General features: G+C 38.6%; 1 protein-coding gene across 2 annotated transcripts in view; it reads right to left on the reverse strand.

Annotated features, from left to right (window-relative positions):
* LOC107744777 (aryl-hydrocarbon-interacting protein-like 1) overlaps nucleotides 1–22,603 on the reverse strand; it is a 33,765-nt gene that overhangs the window by 1,131 nt on the left and 10,031 nt on the right. Inside the window, exons 3-6 of one of the 2 annotated variants that reach the window (XM_016558587.1) lie at nucleotides 3,053–3,493; nucleotides 2,469–2,648; nucleotides 788–991; nucleotides 32–208 (exon numbers count right to left, since the gene is read on the reverse strand). In XM_016558587.1, the coding sequence (XP_016414073.1) occupies nucleotides 32–208; nucleotides 788–991; nucleotides 2,469–2,648; nucleotides 3,053–3,064 (573 nt within the window). In that variant the 5' untranslated portion in view covers nucleotides 3,065–3,493. Of the gene's footprint in view, nucleotides 1–31; nucleotides 209–787; nucleotides 992–2,468; nucleotides 2,649–2,986; nucleotides 3,494–22,603 lie in introns of both variants that reach the window. The other variant, XM_016558588.1, reaches the window with a different exon arrangement.

The raw sequence follows: 22,603 nt of genomic DNA on the forward strand, positions 1-22,603 counted from the left end.
ATTAACACCTGTTACAGAGGTGTATTCTTACCTTTGTCTGCACATTCTTAATGCACATAATGGCTTCCTTATATTTCAGTGTGGCGTCATCATATCGGCCCTGTTTGAAGAGCTTGTTCCCTTGACCATGGAGCACAGGTACCGCTTTCAGCCTCTCCTCATCATTCAGAGCCCAGGACTCTCTGTCATACTCACTGGGCTGCTGTACCTGAACCCATTATTGATTACTGCAGTAAGTTTCGCACATAAAATTAATTTCCAGTTAATGCCGCAGCTTAAACAGGTTTGGAAATTATCTCATAGCTCCACCTAGTGGTCATTTTGTGTACTGCGCTTGTGAATTAAAAAAAAACAGTCAGCGGTCTGGGGTAGATCTACTGAAAGCCGTAAGTTGAATGATGTATTTCACTAAATATAATATTGCAGATAAATAAAAAGCCATGAAAGGTTACAGCTGGTGCATATATGGGAAGTATATTATTAAAGAAGACAAAGTCCTGCACACTGCTGTAGCTTGCGAAGAATAATTCAATTCAAAGAATATTTGTTAGCACTACAGCTTTTCGATCTTTCTAAATTCCTGGCGAATGTCTTTAGAATAAAACCTTGCAGTGATGATAAATATCAAGCCTTCTTTGCAAGCTAAAGCAGTGTGTGGGACCTGTTCTTCATGTAAAGTAAAAGTACAAGTAAAATCCATATTAAATATGAAAGTATGTTTATGCAAATATCTGCTCATTTACAAATGAATGCAAATATTTTTCTCAATGTGACTGAAATTCCGGACCTTCAGAAGTTCCATTACAAAGTAAAGAGGCTGTGGTTCTTTCTGAAGCTCATCCAAATCATCATAGCCCAGGCTGTGGTAGGCAACCATGTTGGCCATGCCGCAGGTGTGAATGTGCCAGTCCACTGGATCTTTCCCCACTGCGATACGCCGCAGACTCTTTGCCACTATTGGATACAATTTGTCACTATTGGATGCTGTGTGCTGCTCGGCCATAGAGGAAAGAACATAAAACACGGAAAACAATACTTAATTATAATCCCTAAAATAAGTCATTTTTCAGGGTAAAAGTTACATTTATTGGAGTTACTGCAAATAATTCCATTTCCAACTATTATTTTAAAAGCCATTTCTAAAGCTTAAAGGTGTGTGTTTATGTGTTCATGACTGTGTTTGTATTAACAATCTTGGCATTCCCATAATGCTAGAGACTGTTAGAGCCACAGTACTGTATCTTAGGTGCTGGAGCTGGGATGGCAGCTGTAAATGATGATTATACCATGTGGAACAGACTCAGATTAATCCTATTTTGTAAGGATTTAAGCTTTCTGTCAGGCTAACATATGACAACCTCCAGTCTGGAACTGTGGTATTCCACAACTTTGTGCTTGTAGCTAAGCATAAAGGTCACTGACTGAAATGTCAATCACCATTTCTCATCTGAACACATTTACTGTGTAAAGGGTTATCGGTTTATGATGTCAGTTTACAATTTGGCCTTCACTCAAACGTGAGGTGTGAATAATTTTTTAAGATCATTTTCTACTGTTCAAAGTTTTGGGTTCAGGAATATTTTTTGAAAATAAATTCAGAAAGAATGCATTAATTTGATCAAAAATTACCTTAAAGACAAAGTTACAAAAAAATTTCAGTTTCAATCAAATGCTCTTGTTTTGAACATTCTATTATTCATCAAAGAATCCTGGGGAAAAAATCACAGTTTCCACAAAGATATTAAGCAGCACAACTATTTTCAACATTGATAATAATAAGAAATGTTATGAGCAAAGTTATGTTATGACCAAATCAACATATTAGAATTATTTCTGCTGAAAATTCAGCTTTGTCATCACGGGAATAAACTATATTTTTAAATATATTCACAAAGAAAATGGTTATTTTAAATTGTAATAATATTTCACAATATTACTGGTTTTACTGTACAGCCCTGGTGAGCACAAGAGACTTCTTTCAAAAACATTAAAAACTTTACTGACCCCAAGCTTTTAAACGGTAAGGTACATGTATATAATATTACATATATTAATTATTTAAGTTCAGCATCATTGAGAATGGAAAAGAGAATGGCTTTTAAATTGAAATTTAACTGAATTTGAGGGAGCCAAGTGGATGTAAAATTGAAAATAATTAATTTGAGGAAGTAGTATTAAAATGGAATAAAATTCAAGGAAATTCGTATAATTATTACTAGTTTTTAACTACAAATAATTGACAAGTAACTTAATAATAATTAGTATTCAATAAAATTATTATTATTATTATTATTGATTTTTGTGTCTTTGAATTTCAGTTTGATAGATTCCATTTACTTTAGATCCAATTCAATGTCCGATGAGTCTGGACGATTCAGTTATTTATAATTTTTAATTCCACCTCTGTAGTTTGTGGTACTGACCAGGGAGAATGGGAGGGACCACATGGGAAATCACATTATACTTACAATGACGTCACAGCAGAACTCAGCCACCTCCCCTATGTGCATGGACATGAGCAGAATCTCCCAGACATCCAGTTTAAACAAGTTCCCGATCACCATTTCCATGGGCATACCTGCCTTCTTACTGTCATCGATCACTGTACGCTCATCATTGCAGAGCTCAGTGCGGAAATGGAACGTCACCTGTAAGGAACATGGAAGAGTTAAAAAAAGCTTTAGCCCCAAATTTTGTTATTTTGGGTTAAATCAACTGTTAAATCCACACAAAAAAACTAAAAAAAACTAGTACTCCGCACTAAAAATCTCTATATACCTCATGAGAACTTATAGTTTTTGCTTATTTAAAGCCACACACTCCCTACAAGTGACGTGATCAACTTACTATGACATTAAAGAGACAAGAAAACTACTTTGCCTACTCTGAAATTGATTATATAATCCCATAAAAACAACCTATTACGTGTGTAATGAAAAAAGACGTGATCTCTAGATTCAGTTAGGCAAACAATGAAATGACTCACATCCTGGAACAGTTTCTACTGTTATAGATGCAGTGACGCTTCCTGTGACAAATTTAGGCTTCTCACCGGTCCCTCCATGCAAGATGGTTTTCTTGATCCCTTCAACACCCATCATCATGATGCCCTCCATGATGTCTGTGATGTATTTGTATTTATTGGAAGTGTGTTTGTATTTGTGTGACTGAAGAGGTGTAAAGACTGACTGGATCTGGATTAAGAAGGCTGGGATAACAGGATTAGGGCCAGCAGCCCCACCTTCTCGTCCACAGAAGGGCTTTCCTCAGCATCTTCACCCTACATCCACAACCAGAAGAGCCTAGAACCTTCTGGACAAAGCCGAGGTTCTTCAGCCGCCTACTGTTCATCCCAACATGGTGGTCCTTAGGAACTCTGAAAGAAAGGATATGATGTAGAGCCGGGTATGGACTCAATGACCCCATCACACACATGTGGCCAACAGCTGGATCGCAACGAGTGTGTTGCAGCACTGCCCGTGCCGAGCCCCTGCTGAGACAAAAGTTTGGAACAACCCATCTGCATTATGCCATTTTGTAAGACGGTCCTGGATTAGACACTAAATTACATGCAATTATGGTTTTTACAAGCCATGTCTGAACATTGTGTACCAGCCTATTAGATTCTGCAATATTGGTAAGCAGTGGATTCTCTGGACAAAACAATCAGGATGGGACTAACTATCATACTGTACATTCAAAAGTGAAAAACACATTTTGTGGTCAACACAGGATGGTTATCTGCCATTAATAAGATCTGTTAAAAAGGTTACACATTCTGTAGCCATCTGATATATATTGGCCGTGGCTGAGTTCTTACAGATGCTTTAGTGCAAGTTAAGAGTTTATTGTACATTTCCTGTAACAATAATAGAATATACTGAAGTTTACATTCCTGAATTCACGTGGTCAACGCTGTTGCTCTGTATTTTTGTTTAAAATTGGATGCTGCCATCCAAGTCTATCTAAAAACCGTGTATCGCCCTCTGCTGGCCACAATGTGGACTTTGAGATCTTTATTTGGCTCTTAATTTAGGACTCTTTTCAGATTCAGAATGTCAATGTCTCTGTCCATGTCTGTTCCTTATATCAAAATAAAGAATGTTTAAGTAAATGCTTAATTATTGTATTTGGTTTATTGTGTATTTTTAGTTAAAAAGCAGTAATGAATGTATATAATATTCAATAAGTTTCTGTAGTTGTACAGTAGCTAAGCTTATATCATCTTGCAGAAGTAATACTGAAGGTTTCCTAACCAAACGGGCTTCCAGAAGTACTAGATAGACCACCGTTCAAAAGTTTGGAGTCTGTAAGATTTAAAAAAAAAAAAATTTCTCTTATGTTCACCTAGACTGCGTTTATTTGATTAAAAAAAAAAAAAAAAAACGGTAAATATTGTGAAATATTGTTGCAATTCTTTTCTGTATTAATATATTTTTTAAAATTATATATTTGATATATTTGCTATTTGATAGCAAAGCTGAATTTTCAGCAGTCATTACTCCAGTCTTCAGTGTCACATGATCCTTCAGAAATCATTCTAATATACAGATTTGGTTATTATTATTAATGTTAAAAAAATTGTTCTGTTTAATATTTTTGTGGAACTATGATACTTTTTTCAGGATTATGTAATGAATAGAACGTTGAAAAGAACAGCATTTATTTGAAATATATATTTTTTTGTAAATGTAAGTTTTGTAAATAAATGTTTTACTGTCACTTTTAATCATTTTAATGCATCCTTGCTGAATAATTTTTTTTTTAAATTCTTACTAACAGCAAAAAATTTTAACAGTAGTCTGCATCTGGTACTAGACATATCTGAGGCTTATTCTGAATGCTCTTCATAATCAAAGATGAAAGTTGTAATCTCTCAAAAGACTTCCAAAAGCTGAATTATCAGGATGTTGCCATGGGTACAGGCCAGAATCTAGCATAAAAGCATTATGGTGTTGCTTGTTTTCCTGAAAGTGGTGTTATGTTCAATTTCAACATATTCTTGTAAATAACATTGATTAAAATGTTAATGACAGCACCTATATTACACTGTTTTACTGTTCATGAAAAGGTTTTAGACCTTGTGTCTTTTCCAATGGCTTCACTCTTCTGTGGTGTTTTATGATTTATGACATTTGGTGTTACCCAAACAACTTTTTAATTTAAAGCCTGTGACAGAGCAGAAAATATGCCATAATTTGGAGGTTTTTAAGTTTACATCAATCAGGGCATATCATCCATCTTGATCTTTTTTTTTTTTTGCTATTAGATCATTATAAAAATACTACTACTACTAGGAAAATAATACTAAAAATAATTTTCTGGATGTTGAAACTGTCACTGAAATGGATATTACAGATAACTATTATATATTTTTTAAATTGTTATTTATGGCTAAAATGTGACCCTGGACTACAAAACCAGTCATAAGTGTCAATTTTTCGAAATTGAAATTTATACATCATCTGAAAACTGAATAAATAAGCTTTTCATTGATGTATGGTTTGTTAGGATATGACAATATTTGGCCGAGATACAACTATTTGAATATCTGGAATCTGAGGGTGCAAAAAAATAAAAATATTGAGAAAATAGCCTTTAAAGTTGTCCAAATGAAGTTCTTAGCAATGCATGTTACTAATCAAAAATTAAGTTTTCATATATTTACAGTAGGAAATTTACAAAATATCTTCATGGAACATGATCTTTACTTAATATCCTAATGATTTTTGGCATAAAATAAAAATCAATAATTTTGACCCATACAATGTATTTTTGGCTATTGCTACAAATATACCCCAGCGTGTACACTCCTCACGCACCGGATGCCGTGCGCGCGCCCAAAGACAGTTGGACATAGTGGTGTATTAGAGGTAAAAAATGATATAAATACTGTTCGGTTTCTGGCACAAACCGATCGTTTCGTGTCTTAGGACATCAGTGTGTCGTCATGAGCTGCAGGGTTTAATTTGGATTTGTCTGTGCATGTTTTTTTTTACTCTCATAGATTTTGTTACTATTGCCATGCATTATACGACTGATAGACTGCAACGGCTGGAGTTAAAAATCATCAAATGTGTTCTACTGAAGAAACAAAGTCACCTACATCTTGGATGCCCTGGGGGTAAGCAGATAAACATAACATTTTCATTTTTAGGTGAACTATCCCTTTAAGACTGGTTTTGTGGTCCAGGGTCACAAATGGTTATTTATGACTATAAAGCATGGTCATATTATGTGTTTCTGGAGCAGGCCAAAATGTTAATGTTAAAGTAACTTTCATTAAAGAACAATGACATTTTTGTTTAAAAAAAAAAAAAAAAGTTCTCTTTGCTAAGATCAGTTGATTTCTCAAGCTCTTCATGGCTGTTTAAAGAATCCTGCAGTGGAGCTGTAAGCGGGTCTGATCTGTGCAGCTCTGTGATTGCTCACCTGCCACAGACGCAGAAGGACATTAATGATGCTGTAAGTGAGGTTTGGTGTCAGAGTGAGTCATGGAGACTGCGTCAGTTCACCCACGCATGCTGCATTGTGCGTGTGCGGCCACGTGGAGAACGGCATGTCCTACATCAAAACGATTCTATGAACAAATGAAAACCTGAATATTGAAAATGTATCAGCAATCCGCTCGTGTAATGTAACACTCACTGCTGGGCTCAGAATTAAGCTGTGATCCTGTATTCATAAAGAGATGAGGAGAGCACCCAGGAACAGCCAGGTGACTGGTCTGTCAGCATTAAGCCATGGCGATGTGTGTGTGTGTGTGTGTTACCCTCATCCAGCCTTGTCATAATGTGACACACTGTGCTGGCCTGACACTACATGAAACTGTAGGAAACATCCTGTGTTAGGAGAGGAAGTGGTATCCGAGACGCCATTCCCCTTCAGGGAGCCCATTTTCTGTGGCCTTTTCACACATCCTGTGCTCTGCTTTCAGCCGACAGGGCATGTGTGTTAGGAACTCTTAGATAGACAGATATATAGAACGATAGAATGATAAAACGATAGATGGACGGACAGACAGACAGACAGACAGATAGATAGATAGATAGATAGATAGATAGATAGGAAGCTTCAGAAGTATTGCAAGTATTACTTACAACAATAAAACAGTGCATTGACATAAAAAAGAAATTTACTTTTGGTACTTAAGTACTTTTAAAAGCAAGTACTTCTGTACTTTTACTTAAGTAAGAATCTGTCTTTACAACTTTTACTTGTAATGGAGTAATATTTGACCAGCGGTATCTGTACTTTCACTCAAGTAATGGAGTTGAGTACTTTGTCTGCCTCTGCCTATATCCAAAGATGAAGGTGGTGGTAACCACCAAGATTTCCTAAATAAGGGTGACTGGAGAGTTATTGGGATCACAAACCTGATCTGTGACTATTGCTCCCTTGAGCAACTCACTTAACCCCAGAATGCCTCTCTAAATAGTATGCCATCTGTCACTAAACAGTAACTCACTTAAAAGTCCATTTTATGCGATCATATATACAAGAAAACTTGATACGACACTAATCTGAGTTCCCTGATATAATACTGTAAGATACAAACTCCTGACAGGATAATGAATTCAGAGTTGACAGTGTCATGTTGGCCTTTGGGATCCAGGGCAACGAGTGGCCCGATATCTCCCCGCTGGAGCTTCATGTACCTCCCTCGACCTTTAGATACATACCACCGCGCATAGCAGGCAGTACAAAGGGCACATGAGCGCACAATCTCACACTGAGTGCCTGCTGACACAGCCACCTTCCCACCATCATGTGGGACGAGCTATTCTATAAGCTCAGTCACTCAGGGAGACCAGCTGACCGGGATATTCTGGGATGGCCACAGAATCAGACGGTCCAACTCTCAACAGTAAATGCTCTTTAACCTCTTCGGACTTTAGAGACCTGCATCTATGACAGACAGCACGGACACTCCACGGGCCAAAGCATTATCGCTAAAGAGTCTGGTCATAATACTCTCTAAGCACAGCATTACTTAACACACAGACAGGTCACCCTCTGTACTGCCAAAACACCCACAGTGATCTGTGCACAGGTGTCATTTTGCAGGGTGCCATATACTAGCTCTGCTAAATATGAAATTTAAAAAGATACATCCAAATTTTGATCAAAAGAGGGTCAAAAGCCTTACAAGAACCAATTGACTGACGTCAAACCTGTCATAATGCTTCCTACAGCCATTGCAAGTGCAGGAATAGAGTGTCATGGTGAAGTGGATGATAATTGGTGAATAACAAATTGTTTACTCTTGAACTGGACCATCCTGAAAAATACTATGCTTCTGCATGATTTGAGCTTAAAGGTCTATGCGTTTGTCAGTTCGCATATGCTAACCGTTTGCATCAAAATGAAAGTATTTTTGGGGCTTAACGGACCATTGTTTTTGAGCATTCAAAACACTCGTACATGCACGGTTGTCTGCGCACAAGTTCACATGGATGCAAAAATTACTCTGCACATAGGTAATGTGCATAGACATCAGCTAATGGCGAAAATTACGTAGCATAGACTGTCTGCGAGCAAGAGCAAAACATGGACATGAAGTATACTTTGGGCTTATTGTTGTCACATTTTATTTCGTTTTTTAAATGTTATTGAAACTAAATTTATTAGATTTTGGTCTTTATCTGACTTAAAATTGACCTTACGACAGATAAATGAGTGACAGCTCAAATAGCCAATCAAACTGCTGCATTGAGAAGCTTCGTTTGCCATCCGCCATTCTCTCCGTCAAGAGCTCTGTCCCAATTCAGAAGCCTTCGAAGACTGCATTTGAAAACAAATTCCATCAACTGGCATGACAAAGGCCATCCCAATTTGAAGACTCCTTCAAATGCGGCCTTGAACTGCATCCTTCATTTCCCAGGCAACAAAGGATACAACTAATGGATACTTTGTGGCCCAGACTATCCCGAGATTCATTGCGCCAATGATGACAGGACTTTTTGAGAGAAAATGCCGGATTACACTTTTATATGTAAGTATTTGGTTTAAACTTAGTCTAATATCTAATAATACAAATGTACAAATGTAAAAAAAAACTTAAATGAAAAACAACAACAACACAAAACTTTAAAGCTGTTTAAATTATGACTTACATCTTACTAAGATTTGATTTTATAGTTAGGTTCTACCATTGCAGACTTCGAAGGTTGCAGCCTCTGAATTGGGACACAGCTAAGATTTACTGAATGAACTGTTGCACAAATACAAACCTCCTTTTTCGGCAAATCTCTTTATGGTAAATTGTAATTTGAATTCTTGATAAACTATGATCAACTGCATTTTACGTAATTTATTCCAAAATCATCAGGTAGCTAAGCCCTGGATAAAATAATAGAATCTTCTGAAATAGATCTTGATTCAGGGTAAAAAATGTTGTACTGCAAAAATACACAAAGATCAAAAAGTAGTGTAATTCCACTGTTGTGAAAAAAGCAACAACAATAGGAAGAAAAAATAGTGTCAGATTTGCATTTCCTGCTTTCATTTTCAATGAAACCAAAACCATGTACTGTATGGTACTGTTACAACGTATTACCAATGTTTTACAAAGTGTGCTTCAGTTAAGTCCTACAGTAGCATCTTTGAAGCCCTCTTAAGATGCTGGATTCAACAGAGCGGGCCAGCAAATCCTCTTCACATAAATCTCATTTAATGTGTCCGGCCTCAAAACCTGAACTTTGTAACCTCACAGACATTCCATCATAAACCCCACCTCACCGACACACGCCGCTCGCTCAGGCCTTTGACATTTGGCCACATGAGTGATGCAGCTGTCGTTAAACGTGCTGCTAGTGTGACGCTGGAGAAGGAGATCTCTCGGGGTAGTGCGCAGTGTGTAGCGTTCTCAGGTCCTGCAGGTCGGCCGGAGCGGAGTCAGAGCCAGACACGTGTTGGGAAGCCAAAGACCGAGGCGGCCAGCCACAGAGCTAAGCCAAAGCTAGGATGCATTATCACATTCCTCCATGCAGAGAGCCAGAGCAAAAGGTCCACTAAACAGTCCGCTCGCAAGAATGCGGGCAGCAGGGAAGCTGTGGAAAAACACATCTTCTGTGTTTATGTAGAAATGTTTCTAAGGAATTTGAGTCATGTGATTCTGGAGTCATCGCAACACATTAACTCCACCTTAAGATCCCCTGAATGAAAAACAAATAGGTGGACAACTCAGTTTAATGATGTAATATCAAATTCAACCCCATTGTTGCTTAACCACATGAGGGTGTGGCAGAAATCCATGTTCTTGGGAATAATCAGAGGTCAGGACCTGGATTAGTGCAGTTTCTCAAAAAGTTGTGCCTCATACTGAACATTCCTGTGCTCCAGTGGCTATGTTCCTGTCAGGTAAGTCTTCACAGGTGAACAAAGGCATGTATACTTGTCATGGTTCACAGGAATGGCTATAAATAACATAAAAATAAATATACACATCCCATGGACATTGGGGTATGGATGAATGCATGCGAAGGTCTCAGGTGAGGGCCTCAGAGAGCTTGTACCAACATCTTAGACTGCAGACCCACCCAAACGCACTCACTGACCTTCCATGAATCAAACGCAAACCTCTCCCCTAGAAAAATGGGTCAATTAGCCACAAGAAAGAGAAAGAGTGTGAGAGAATTTGAGGGCGCGTGCGTGTGGGAATGCCAGAGAGCTTTAAAAAAAATGAAGAAAACAAGCTTTGTTGCAATCTATTATTAAAAAGCTGCTCTGGTTATAGAAAAATCTTACATGCATTTACATACAGCTATGAACAGTTTCTTCAAATATGCAAGTCTGGGCTCATTTTGGCTCTAAAACTCGGATGTACGATGGTATTTGCAACAGTTAGCTAACATCATAGCCCATTACAACAGTCCTTGAATTTGTCATTTCCAGTTTCGTCCTTGAATTTGATTGGCTGAGCTGTCTGTGTGTTCCAGACAGATTGTCAGCATATACATTAGTGGTAGAGATTTTACTTGATTATTTCCGCAGGTTACATTGTTAAGCCAGTAGGTGGCGACAAGTGACTGTCTTTATGCATGAGTCATTGAATCATTCATTCAACAGATTTGTTTAAAAACACTGATTAATTCACTTTACTATCCCATGAGGCCATGGGAGAGGTTTTGTGAAAGGCAGTGAATCAATGAAACTGAAGCTGGTAGCATAAAAATGACAACATGGTGAATTAAAAAAATTCATGCAACAAACAATCATACAATATGTAATATACTTTTTAACTACTCAAAGAGTTTGTCATTGAATCATTCATTCAAACAATTCATTCAAAATGCTGATTCATGTAGGAACACAAAACTACTGATGGGTGCTTTCAAAGCACTGTTTCGTGAAGCTTTGAAACATTTGCAAATCATTCGTTTCGAAACAGTGGTTTAAAACTGCCAAAGTAATTTGATTTCAGTAAACAAGGCTTCTTTATGACATAACTGTTTCAAAACGTTTCGAAATTTCAATGGTTTGCCGTTGGGGGGCGATCTCTGTAAACCCATGAATCATGCGAGTTCATTGACATCTAGTATGGTTTTTACCTGATCTTGGGTCAGTTTTATCAATTTGTAGACATTTTTAATGAGACATTTGTGTAATTAAAAAGATGAGTAGTAGTAGTAGTAGTAGTAGTCTTACTGGCCTGTTTAGACAAGCGCTCCATAAAACAAAAACAAGCCTTGCAAATCAATAATAACAATAATTTAAAAACATTTAAAACAATTGCAATGGGTTTGTAAAAGCTGTTTTTATGCCTGTTATGGCCTGAGTTTTTGATGCATTTACACAGTTTTGACCAGCAGGCATCACGGGTATGGAAGCATATAGGTAGCGAAATTCAATTTAAAATGCAATATGCAAAGTGGCAATGCAATATTCAAAATGGCAACGCAATATTCAAAATGGCAATGTATTTCTGTATTTAAATTTACATTTTCCATTACCCATACGTGCAAAGTTTGTTGCAAAAAGAAAATGAAAATTAAATTATATAATTTACATTTGCCATTTCCAACAGTAGTCTTAATATGTAAATTGCATACAAATTTTAACGCTTTATATGTTGCAAAATTAAAATTTAAATATATAACACAAATTGATTTGATATGTATAACATGTCCAAGCAGAAATGGTAGCAAAATGATCATTTAAATGCTATTTGTCCTAAATGCATTTAAACTAACAGTTAGAACACTTCGGATTGCATTTTCATCATGACGCCGTGGGATATTTGTAGCAAAATTCAGTGCGGCTTTGAAAATGCATTCCGAGCTGACCACGCCCACCCTCCGTCAATCATTGCTTCAAGGCAGGGATTGGCAGAAGCGTGTTATGCTTGGATCGTTCGAAACATGGCGGCTCGAGATCTGATAAGATCGTTGAATTCACTGGCAGATGAAGTGGAGCGTGAACAGAGAAATATATGAAGCGTACTCCATGCTAAAATCAAACGTTCGAACGACCGACCGACCGATCGAACGTCAAACCGAACATCTTGAGCTTTGAGCATCTTGCACTGCGGGTGACCCACGTGACGTCAGCATCTTGAAATTAGCTGGTTTTTAAACATTTAAGGAGCCAAGCTGCTGTGTAAAGACTATAAATGGACATTACAAGCATTACAATTCATCTCTTCAACATGTTCCTGGATACTTCATCTGCCAGTGAATTCAAAGATCTTATCAGATCTCGAGCCGCCATGTTTCGAACGATCCAAGTGTAACACGCTTCCGCCAATCCCTGCCTTGAAGCAATGATTGACGGAGGGTGGGCGTGGTCAGCTCGGAATGCATTTTCAAAGCCGCACTGAATTTTGCTACAAATATCCCACGGCATCATGATGAAAATATCAAATCAATTTGTTATATATTTTCATTTTCATTTTGCAACATAAAGCGTTAAAATTTGTATTCAGTTTACATATTAAGACTACTGTTGGAAATGGCAAATGTAAATTATATAATTTCATTTTCATTTTCCTTTTGCAACAAACTTTGCAACATAAAAACATAGCCATTTTGAATATTGCGTTGTCATTTTGAATACTGCATTGCCATTTTGCATAATGCATATTGCATTTGAATTTTGCTACCTATATGCTTCCATACACGGGCATGTGGTGCTTTGAGTTCTTCGAAACAGTTAATCATTTTGCAAAGCAATTGGTTCAATTGATTCAAAGCTTCGAAAAGGTTCGTTTCTCCCTTCACTACACAAAACGTGTTGTCTTTATGAGTGAGTCATTGAATCATTTAATCAAACGATTCATTCATAAACACTGACTCATTCATGAAAATCGCCTGTACTATGTGTTGCTTGTTGTCGCTGGTTAGGAACTATTTTGTTTAACAAACATAGACAAAATAACTGGCAATACCATCTGTAAAATGTAAGTTACTCAATATTAATTTGTTGTACCGCAGCGATATCTTACAATCGTCTTTTTGTTCTATCAGCAGTATTGTACAACAGCCTCGTGCCTAACAGCATTCTTCCTCATATGTTATTGCTTAAATAGCTTTACTTACCTAAATGCAGGCTTTGACAGGCCTCAGCCCGTTGAGACAGATCAGCTGAGAGCAACAATGAGCCAGTGTGGGAAACGCCACTGTTCCTTTTTCATTAAACAATAGCACTAGGCCCCATGCCATGCTGCCTTTGGATGTCATGTCACCCTGTTCACATGGACACACTGAACTCCTCACGAGGAAACAGGAACTACATACATTCCTCAAACCGCACTGCTGCAGAACAGCTTTATATTTATTGTCTCTGCATGTCAGTGGCGTGGTGGAATGAGTGGTGGTATTTAAACTGACCCACAAGATACTTTAAAGACATTTAACATATATTTTACATAGCCAAGTGTGTTTTAAATGCAATTTCCAAAAAAATAAAAATAAAAAATTACATTTGCACAATTATTTTTTCTAAATTTTCCAGTTTCTGCAGATCTTTTGTATAAAAGTATAATTATGCATATAACATTTTTAATGTTTTTATAAATTTATATATAATTATAATTATTTATATATATATATTAGACCTTTCAAGCTAAACAAAAGCTGAATACGCATACTTAGTGGTATAGACTTAAGTCTTAAAAGAGGATTAACATTGTCAGGTTGTCCGGTAATCATCGTCTGGTGGACAGGACCTGTGATGACGTCACTGCTGTGATTAGGTACAGAGATGACAGATTAATAATTCACAATGAATTTTAACTGCCTCTTATTTTTTCCCTACATTTTTGTTCTTCCTGTTCTCCATCCATTCTACTTACTACTCAGAAATGTACTCCTTTAATCAATTTTTTCACCTTTTCATTCTAGGATTTTCCTAATAAGGTCTCTCCCCTGGCTATTTCTGGATCCGCCGGCTGCGTGCTGCTATATGTATCACACTGCTCCATTTAACAGGGAGGCCAGTTACTTACTCATACATTGGTGGGTGTACATATGCTCTGAGTCATCCAGCCAACAGACACCCTGCATATGGGATTTTCCAGCACCATCTAATGGAATCACCAGACTGTGGGGAGCGGCTGTAATCACAGGGCCTGAACATGGACCTGGTGAGAGGGCCACTTGTTTTTCGACTGGGAGTTGAAGCCCCTACAAATGTCCCCATTTACAGGAAGAAAGGTGAGGTTCGAGTGCTCAAATATGCATTTATTTGTGTCAGGTTATTAACACAGAACCCACAAACATGTTAATCGCAAATTACACATATTACTCACATGATATATAAAAGCTAGAGGATTCTGATTGATTAAATTGTGAAGTCGCAATGAAATAAAAGTAGAGACAGATTTTTTTTCTTCCATATAGTGACGTTCATCCAAATGAAATGAAAGAAAAAATGTAGGCCGGGACTTGCTTCTGTCCAGTCGGTTATTGATGAAAATGGAGGCAGATCTGAATGCAAGCTTGCAGGCAATTGTAAGAAAGGGGTGGAGTTAATCAGACTAAATGATTGGAGAGGTCTACGAACCACTTTTATGGTGCTTTAAGCTTATTAAAAAATCATTATTTTCATGCTGTGTTCCATGGAAAAAAAGTCATACAGGTTTGGAACTACATTCAGTTGAGTAAATGATTTTTGGGTGAACTATCCCTTTAATGCACACTGAAAAGAAGTAAAAGGAGAGGTCATGTACGTCAGCACTGATTTAAACAAATGAGGAACATTTAGACGCTGGAAATCTGGGCCAAAGGCAGTGAGTGTCAATGACATGAGCTGTAAAGATCAGGTGGGATGCAGATATATAAATATGGAGCCCTGTAGTGTATAAATGAGAATGACAGCCCTACATTCCATGTGACTCTTCCTGGTTTTCTTCCTGCCTATAAGACTGAACAGTTACCATGAATCACGCTCAGTCTCTTGAGGCCATTGTACGGTACTGAATTACACATTGAGCCACTTGCCAGTCAGACAGGTTACATGACACTCGCTGTGCAACAGGCAGCCTGCGGCACATTGACCCGGTAAAAGCGAAAAGCCACCGGCATGCCACATGCCTAAGAGCAAAGGTCAGGCAGGATTGCGGGATGCTGGAACGGTGTTGCGACACGGATGTTTCGTCAGGTGAATGATCTCCGGCTTGCCTGGAACTCAAGGTAATCTGGTTAAGCAGCTTTAACCCTGCGGACGGGAGGAATTTAGACGAGTTGTAAAACCCCTTTGCACCAAGTCTGGATCTGTTCTCTCTCGCTTGTGTCCAAGCAGTCCATGTGGAGATAAATGTTTCATCAGTCCACCCGAATGGACTTCTGTTTCGTGAACAGATTTTGTGTGAATGAATGTGAAACATGGAGTACCAATTAATCTTAAATTCCTATGTCCATTCCAATTTAAATTGAATTAAAGTCTGAACAAGTTGTTCCAGATGCAACTGCTTACCCTTAGTGAAAAAAACAATCTATAAGAAAAAATATATAATAACTTCAAGGGCCTCATTTATAAAACACATACAATTGGACTTGATCCAAATTTTCATGAATTTTATCACATTTGACAAAACTGATCTTCTGAAAATAATAATAACAATGCTAATAGTATATGCCTGCACATGTTGTACAGAAACAAGACCATGTCTTTTTCTTTTTTGTGCATAGAGACGTTTATAAGAACACTTTGGAATCTATTATATGTTCAAATATAAGAACATTATACATCTTTATAAATGAGATATCAGACTCCTCCTGAATGCAAAACGGTCCATTGTACAGTATGTGTGGTTTCGGCCCTGTTCAGTTTGAACATTATCTAAAGAGTTGAAAGAACATGGAAGATCCCTGGCGGGTGATCTGAGCACCTTTCACCCAGGTGCAAAGTAACTGTGAGGTATCTGACCTCAGCCATTTGGGATTATTTTGAACTTGTGGGGCCCTTTCAAGCTCAAGCTTAATTAAACCAAAAGGGCTCTGTGACCTGTCTCACATTCAAGGAATGTTCCAGTTCAACAAGATGTACGCAAAAAAATATTTCAACTTGTACCTCGTATGAGAGCAAACAACCAAACAAAAACAAACAAACAGCATTGACATATCTAATCAGTAGTTAGTCTATGGGGGATCGTAGTGTGCAACAGATGTTGCCATTTGGCCTGTCCCTTCAAAGAATGCTTTGACAGGCACGCTTCAATGAAAAATAATTCCCTGAATAATTATATTTAGATTTAAGAGTGTTTTGTTTCACAGTTAGCAGTTAAATCAATTAGTACCACTGTATTAACTGGTGGGAAAGAGCCTTGAAAGTGACCTTTTTGAATACAAGGCCTAGTTGTAAAACGGCTCCAACATAAGAAGATTAACCATAACCTACTACACTAAATTGAATCTCGACCTTGTAAATCTTTCAAAAATACAAGAAAAACTAGGATGTAGAAATCATGTTCACATTCATAGAAAATTTAGAACCACAACAAAATAAGTCACACATTTCATTTTAAGTAAAAATAAACAAGGCAAGTCTACCCCAAAGCCATTTTACTTCTTTATTTGAGCATCTCATCATTCAGTCACACTTTGTCCATACTGAAGGTATGCTTATTTGGACCTTCATAGTAATCTAATCTAAATGTAGCTGTTAACCCTTACCGTCTGACTTTAAAGAGGGTTAAAGCAGGAGGTTCTGACAGTAGCATACTGTACTATCCACGGCCTAAGTACACCTGCAACACAGACAGGCCGAGCTTCTTATGTGTGCCGTTTCTTTAAGAGCAGCTGAGACGGCAACCCTCAACAATCTTTTAATGCACTTGTGGACAGATTGACATTAGACTAGAGCGGATCACGTAGGCGATCGTCGCCCATGACCTGAAGAAGCCCTCGAGAGAAGGTATGATTACATGTGCAAAACTGTGTGACGTATGAGAACTTGGTGAGAGAGTGGCATGATCTTGTAGACGTTTGGAGGGAGAGGAACGGAGAGCACATTTCCGGCACGCGGCATCTGGGTCTGCTAAATACCTAGAATATTCTCAGTTTTCATCTGGCTGGGAGGATTTAGAGGGATGCATTTTCATATCCTGTTTTCTGTGCTGAAGAAGTTGACCTTGAGGAATTTACGGCTTGCCTAAGGTCAGTTGACGTGATGAGGATGTGTATATAGGCAGAGCTGTGTGTGTGACAAAGGTTAGATGCGTACATACACAAGCACATAAACACACATACACACACAAAATCATATTTACGCCATAGAATGGCCTCGAAAGGGAAAGAGGAAGTTTCATACGCTCTGCAGTCTTTCATCATTTGTTCCCTGGAGGATCTCTGCAACTTTCAACACACAAACACGTCAAAGCCTGGGCATGTCTCCAGAATGCATGGAAACATCTATAAGAACACTACTTTCAGTAGTACTTAATGTTTCCGCCCACTAAACATCAGGTCCACCATTTGCTACATCAGAACAGCAAGATGGCCACCTCTGTCAGCTCGGTTGAGAGCACAGAATGCCACTCCTGTCCTGCTCCACACCCAAATAAGGGCAAGAGACCCTCACCGGGCCGGGAATGTGGCTGAGTCAGCAAGGACCCCATATGGTAGCCTTTGTTTATGCCTGAGAATAACGAATAGCCAAGCTCAGGCAGCTCACGTGAGCTGGCTGCTGGAGGGAGACACAAAATCCGTCTGATCCAGGATTGGTTGAGACGGCCTCATCGACTGTCTGGAATGATGCCGTTACCTCTGCATCGCCATCTCTGTGCTGACGTGCCAGGAAAGAGCCAACCACAACAGTTCTTCAGCTGGCAGCTTTAGCTGGTACACAAGGACATAAAGCTTGCCAGTGAAGAACTGCTGCAGGTCAGCCAGTGGGCTTCCCAGATTCTGTTCCTGATACTCCGCAGAAAATGTGGGAATAGGGCGTGGCAGGATCTGCAGAGGCAAATAAAGAAAGGAAAGTTTGTGGAGAAATAAGATGGGACAATAATAGCAAGTTACCTATAATAAGACAGTAAAATATTTAAGTCTATTGTAATTCTTCTTTAAGGTAAGGTAAAATTCAGTCACCAATACCAAAAACCAGTGAAACTTGAAACCAATTTTGATACCAAAGCAAAAATCTAATATGCTATTCAACACATTAATTAAAAAAATTATCAATATTGATTACATTTTTTTATCTATTTTTAATAATAAAAAAAAATAGAGCTTCATTATCCCGGTTTAGAAAACATTGCTTCAATCAATCAAGCAATAAAGAAAAAAATAAAATAATAAAAATATAAAAACTAAATCTTAATTCATCCAGTAAGCAAAGCAATAAATTAAGAGCATTTAACATTCTCTTTTAGGGTTCCCCTGGCTGATGGCTGATAAAGAGGTTATCTGGATAAAGTTTAAACAGTGGCTTTTTTCCATTTTCACTGCCACAGCAAAGCAAACGAGAAAGAGACAAAGGGAGAGAGGAAGAGCAGCGGTCTAGTCATGTGTTCTTTGCCCCCGAGGTATTGCAGGCCTGCTACTGCTTCAGCATTCATTCACTCAGCTCAACTCCTGCCTTTAATTGAGTACAGATAGATCCGCTGCCTGTGCACAGGACCCAAGCGTTTGATCATGCTCGAACTGTTCTGCAAGGAGACCATCTAACACACACACCGAATTAAAAGTCTCTCTTCATCCAATTGACTTAAAGGTTTAGTTTCATTTTCAAACAAGTCTGCTTCATTTAACCAAAGAATCTCCTGTAAGCAGCCAAAAATCAGGCCATTCACTCTTCTTTCAGGGAAGCTCATGAAGTATGGTTTCATTTCCTTTCTGACTTTTTTCTCTCACAGACAGGCCATCTCTGGGCCTCACTCTCCCATTGATCTTGCACAGTGCTAAAGGAGGCTGTAAAGCTCTGTGCGTTTGCTGCAGTTCAAGGATGAGTGCTGGATGGGCACGACCTCTATATGAACCCACTGACCTCACTGAACCACAGAAAAAGGTCCAGTTTGCAAAGCTGTATATCTGGCCCTAGACTGGCACTCCCACACACATTCAGCTTTGCTCCCTCAGTCTCTTCCACACGCACACACGTTCTCACCCACAACTCAGAAATGCCAACTCCTGCCAAACAGCACGGATGATTTGCCCATACTCATTGAGCTGCCTAATGGAGAAACAAATGCAGTGGAGTGAGAAAGGCTGCGTTGACACTGCACAAATACGGTTTGGTTTTGGGGCGAGACAGACATTTTATGCATTCATTCATTTCATATGTTCAAAACAGCCGTCTTGTTCACTCTTTCACTATATACTGTAGAAAATGTGACAGTGCACTATACGAGGAAAAAGTGAGTGAAATGTAGAGTTTTCTTTTCAGACACTCCTGTAGACAACATTCCAAAAATCTCCAATTGCATTCCATATATAAATAAATGAAATGAAAAAAAGAATACATTTATCTAATTATTATATACACACACACACAGTACATACACACATATCTAATTATTATATACACACACACAGTACATACACACATACTCAGATTTTAAACTACATGTATGTGACTAGGGATGCACAGTACATTGTGCTCGATACTGGCAAAATCAAGAATTGTTTTTATGTTCGATACTTAATAAATGACCAATATTAAAATACACTATTTTGTCGAAATTCGCTAACCTAAAAACACTGAAAAGTAAAATCAATTGTTTTACTGTAAATGCAACAAGTGACTTTAGGCGTCACAACACTACAATGTACAGTATGAAATACGGAAATTCATTTTTTAAAGATTAACTTTATGTGAGTGTTGGCAAAGGCATTCTAAAATAAATAACCATAAATATTCAATATCAGCTGATGATAACCAATATTCTATAGACAGTACATACACACATATCTAATTATTATATACACACACACAGTACATACACACATACTCAGATTTTAAACTACATGTATGTGACTAGGGATGCACAGTACATTGTGCTCGATACTGGCAAAATCAAGAATTGTTTTTATGTTCGATACTTAATAAATGACCAATATTAAAATACACTATTTTGTCGAAATTCGCTAACCTAAAAACACTGAAAAGTAAAATCAATTGTTTTACTGTAAATGCAACAAGTGACTTTAGGCGTCACAACATTACAATGTACAGTATGAAATACGGAAATTCATTTTTTAAAGATTAACTTTATGTGAGTGTTGGCAAAGGCATTCTAAAATAAATAACCATAAATATTCAATATCAGCTGATGATAACCAATATTCTATAGATATAACGTGCAACATTAGATGTGAGAAAATAAACACCCATTTTGAGTCTAAACAAAGCCAGAGAAGAAATGGATGCTCAACTGCATCTATTTTGTTTTCAGTGACGGAAATCACATTCGGCTGCAGCGCCCCCCTTCCGCTGGGTCATAAGTCTGTTGTTATCAGACACCGGGGCTGTTGAATCGTCCTTTGTCTGAAGGCGGAGATAAGATCCTTCTATGTCCAGGACACTGCAGGCAGGGAGGGCCGTCAGCTTCGGTTACAAGACTTGAACACAATCACACACCACTGTCCAGAGTCACACTATAATGTGCTCTCTAAAATCGTGACACCCATGGATTTAACCCCACAGAATGGGCGGCACAGACAAAATGGAGCTGGATAACATGCAGTTATGGAAAAGCCAGACACTTCTCTCCAAAAAAAACATGTATTTTCACTGGTCCTTTGCACGGTCTTTGATGTCCCCACCCAGTCAAGACGCTCAGAGAGCCAGTGGCTACAAGTGGTCAGCACCGGACACAATGGAGCATGTTTAAACTCTTGCTGCCCCTCTCACATACACACACACACACTATAGCTGTGTCTCATTTAGAAGGCTGCGCCCTCCGGAGGTCGAATCCTCTGGAGGTCGCATCCTCTGTAGGATGCATATACGAAGTGTCCTCAACCTAGAATTAAACGAGACGGCCTTCGCAGGACAGGCGGGCGGGGAAACAGGAAGTATCACGTTGCTATGCCAACACATTTAGAGCATCGTTGCGCTCTCACACTACTTAAATGAAGGAAAATGATTTCTAAATTTGGAAAGTAATTTGAAAAAAAAAAATGCTTTTACTTGTTTTATTTTGTTCAATGTTTGAGGAGCTGCAGCGTACGTACAGCAGACATCTGTTAGAGAAAAAAAGGAGGAGGATATTAAAAACAAAGTTTATCCGTTTTTACCGAGGCGATTTAAGGTAAGTTGTAAACAGAACACCACATCTGCTCTTGTGTGTACATCTGCCGGCGCCGGCATTTTTCAAATTAACAACGGTTGTTTACGGCGACGCAAAGAATTGTGGGTTATCTGTAGCAGCGAAGGATACACCTCATGCATCCTCCGAATTCCCGTGAAAGAAGGTCGCATTCGAAGGTCGCATTCAGAGTGTCCTACTTGCTTTTCTGAAATGAGACAGCCTCGATGATGTATGCAGCCTTCGAATGCGACCTCCGGAGGGCGCAGCCTTCTAAATGAGACACGGCTTATGACTCGCCGACATATACAAACACACAATGCCTACAAATCCTGTCAGACAGAACACAGAGTTCCCAAGTAGTGATTTATTGTAAAGCCGTGGAAGCTTCCCAAACAATTACAGTCAGGCTGCTCCGCAAGGCAATAGGAAATGGAGAAGTATGTGCCCTTCTCTCGCTCTCTGCAGTGTCTGCTCACATTATCCTCCCTATAGCCCTTCCTACCTCTGGGAAACCATTTCAAATTAACCAATTAAAGGTGCAGTAGGAGATCTTGGAAAATGCTAACTTTAGCCTGATAGCACTGAAAGCGAACGTCCCACCCTCCCTGCAATCGCCGTCCAAAGCCACGCCCCACGCCGTCCAATGAACGCATTTACGCTCACAGACCAGAATACCAGAGACAACATTACTACAATAGGCTTCCTAATTCCAGCCCATGTTCCGAAGTGAAGTAAACTTTAATGGATTTCCCCTGCTCAGGGAGTAGGGAGCAATGAACACTGAAGTGAAGTGAAGTGACGTGACATGTGGCCAAGTATGGAGACCCATACTCGGAATTAGTGCTCTGCATTTATCCCATCCAAAGTGCACACACACAGCAGTGAACACACACACACACTGTGAACACA

This window comes from Sinocyclocheilus rhinocerous, unplaced genomic scaffold (assembly GCF_001515625.1).
Source record: "Sinocyclocheilus rhinocerous isolate Xijiao unplaced genomic scaffold, SAMN03320098_v1.1 scaffold738, whole genome shotgun sequence".
NCBI lineage: Eukaryota > Metazoa > Chordata > Actinopteri > Cypriniformes > Cyprinidae > Sinocyclocheilus > Sinocyclocheilus rhinocerous.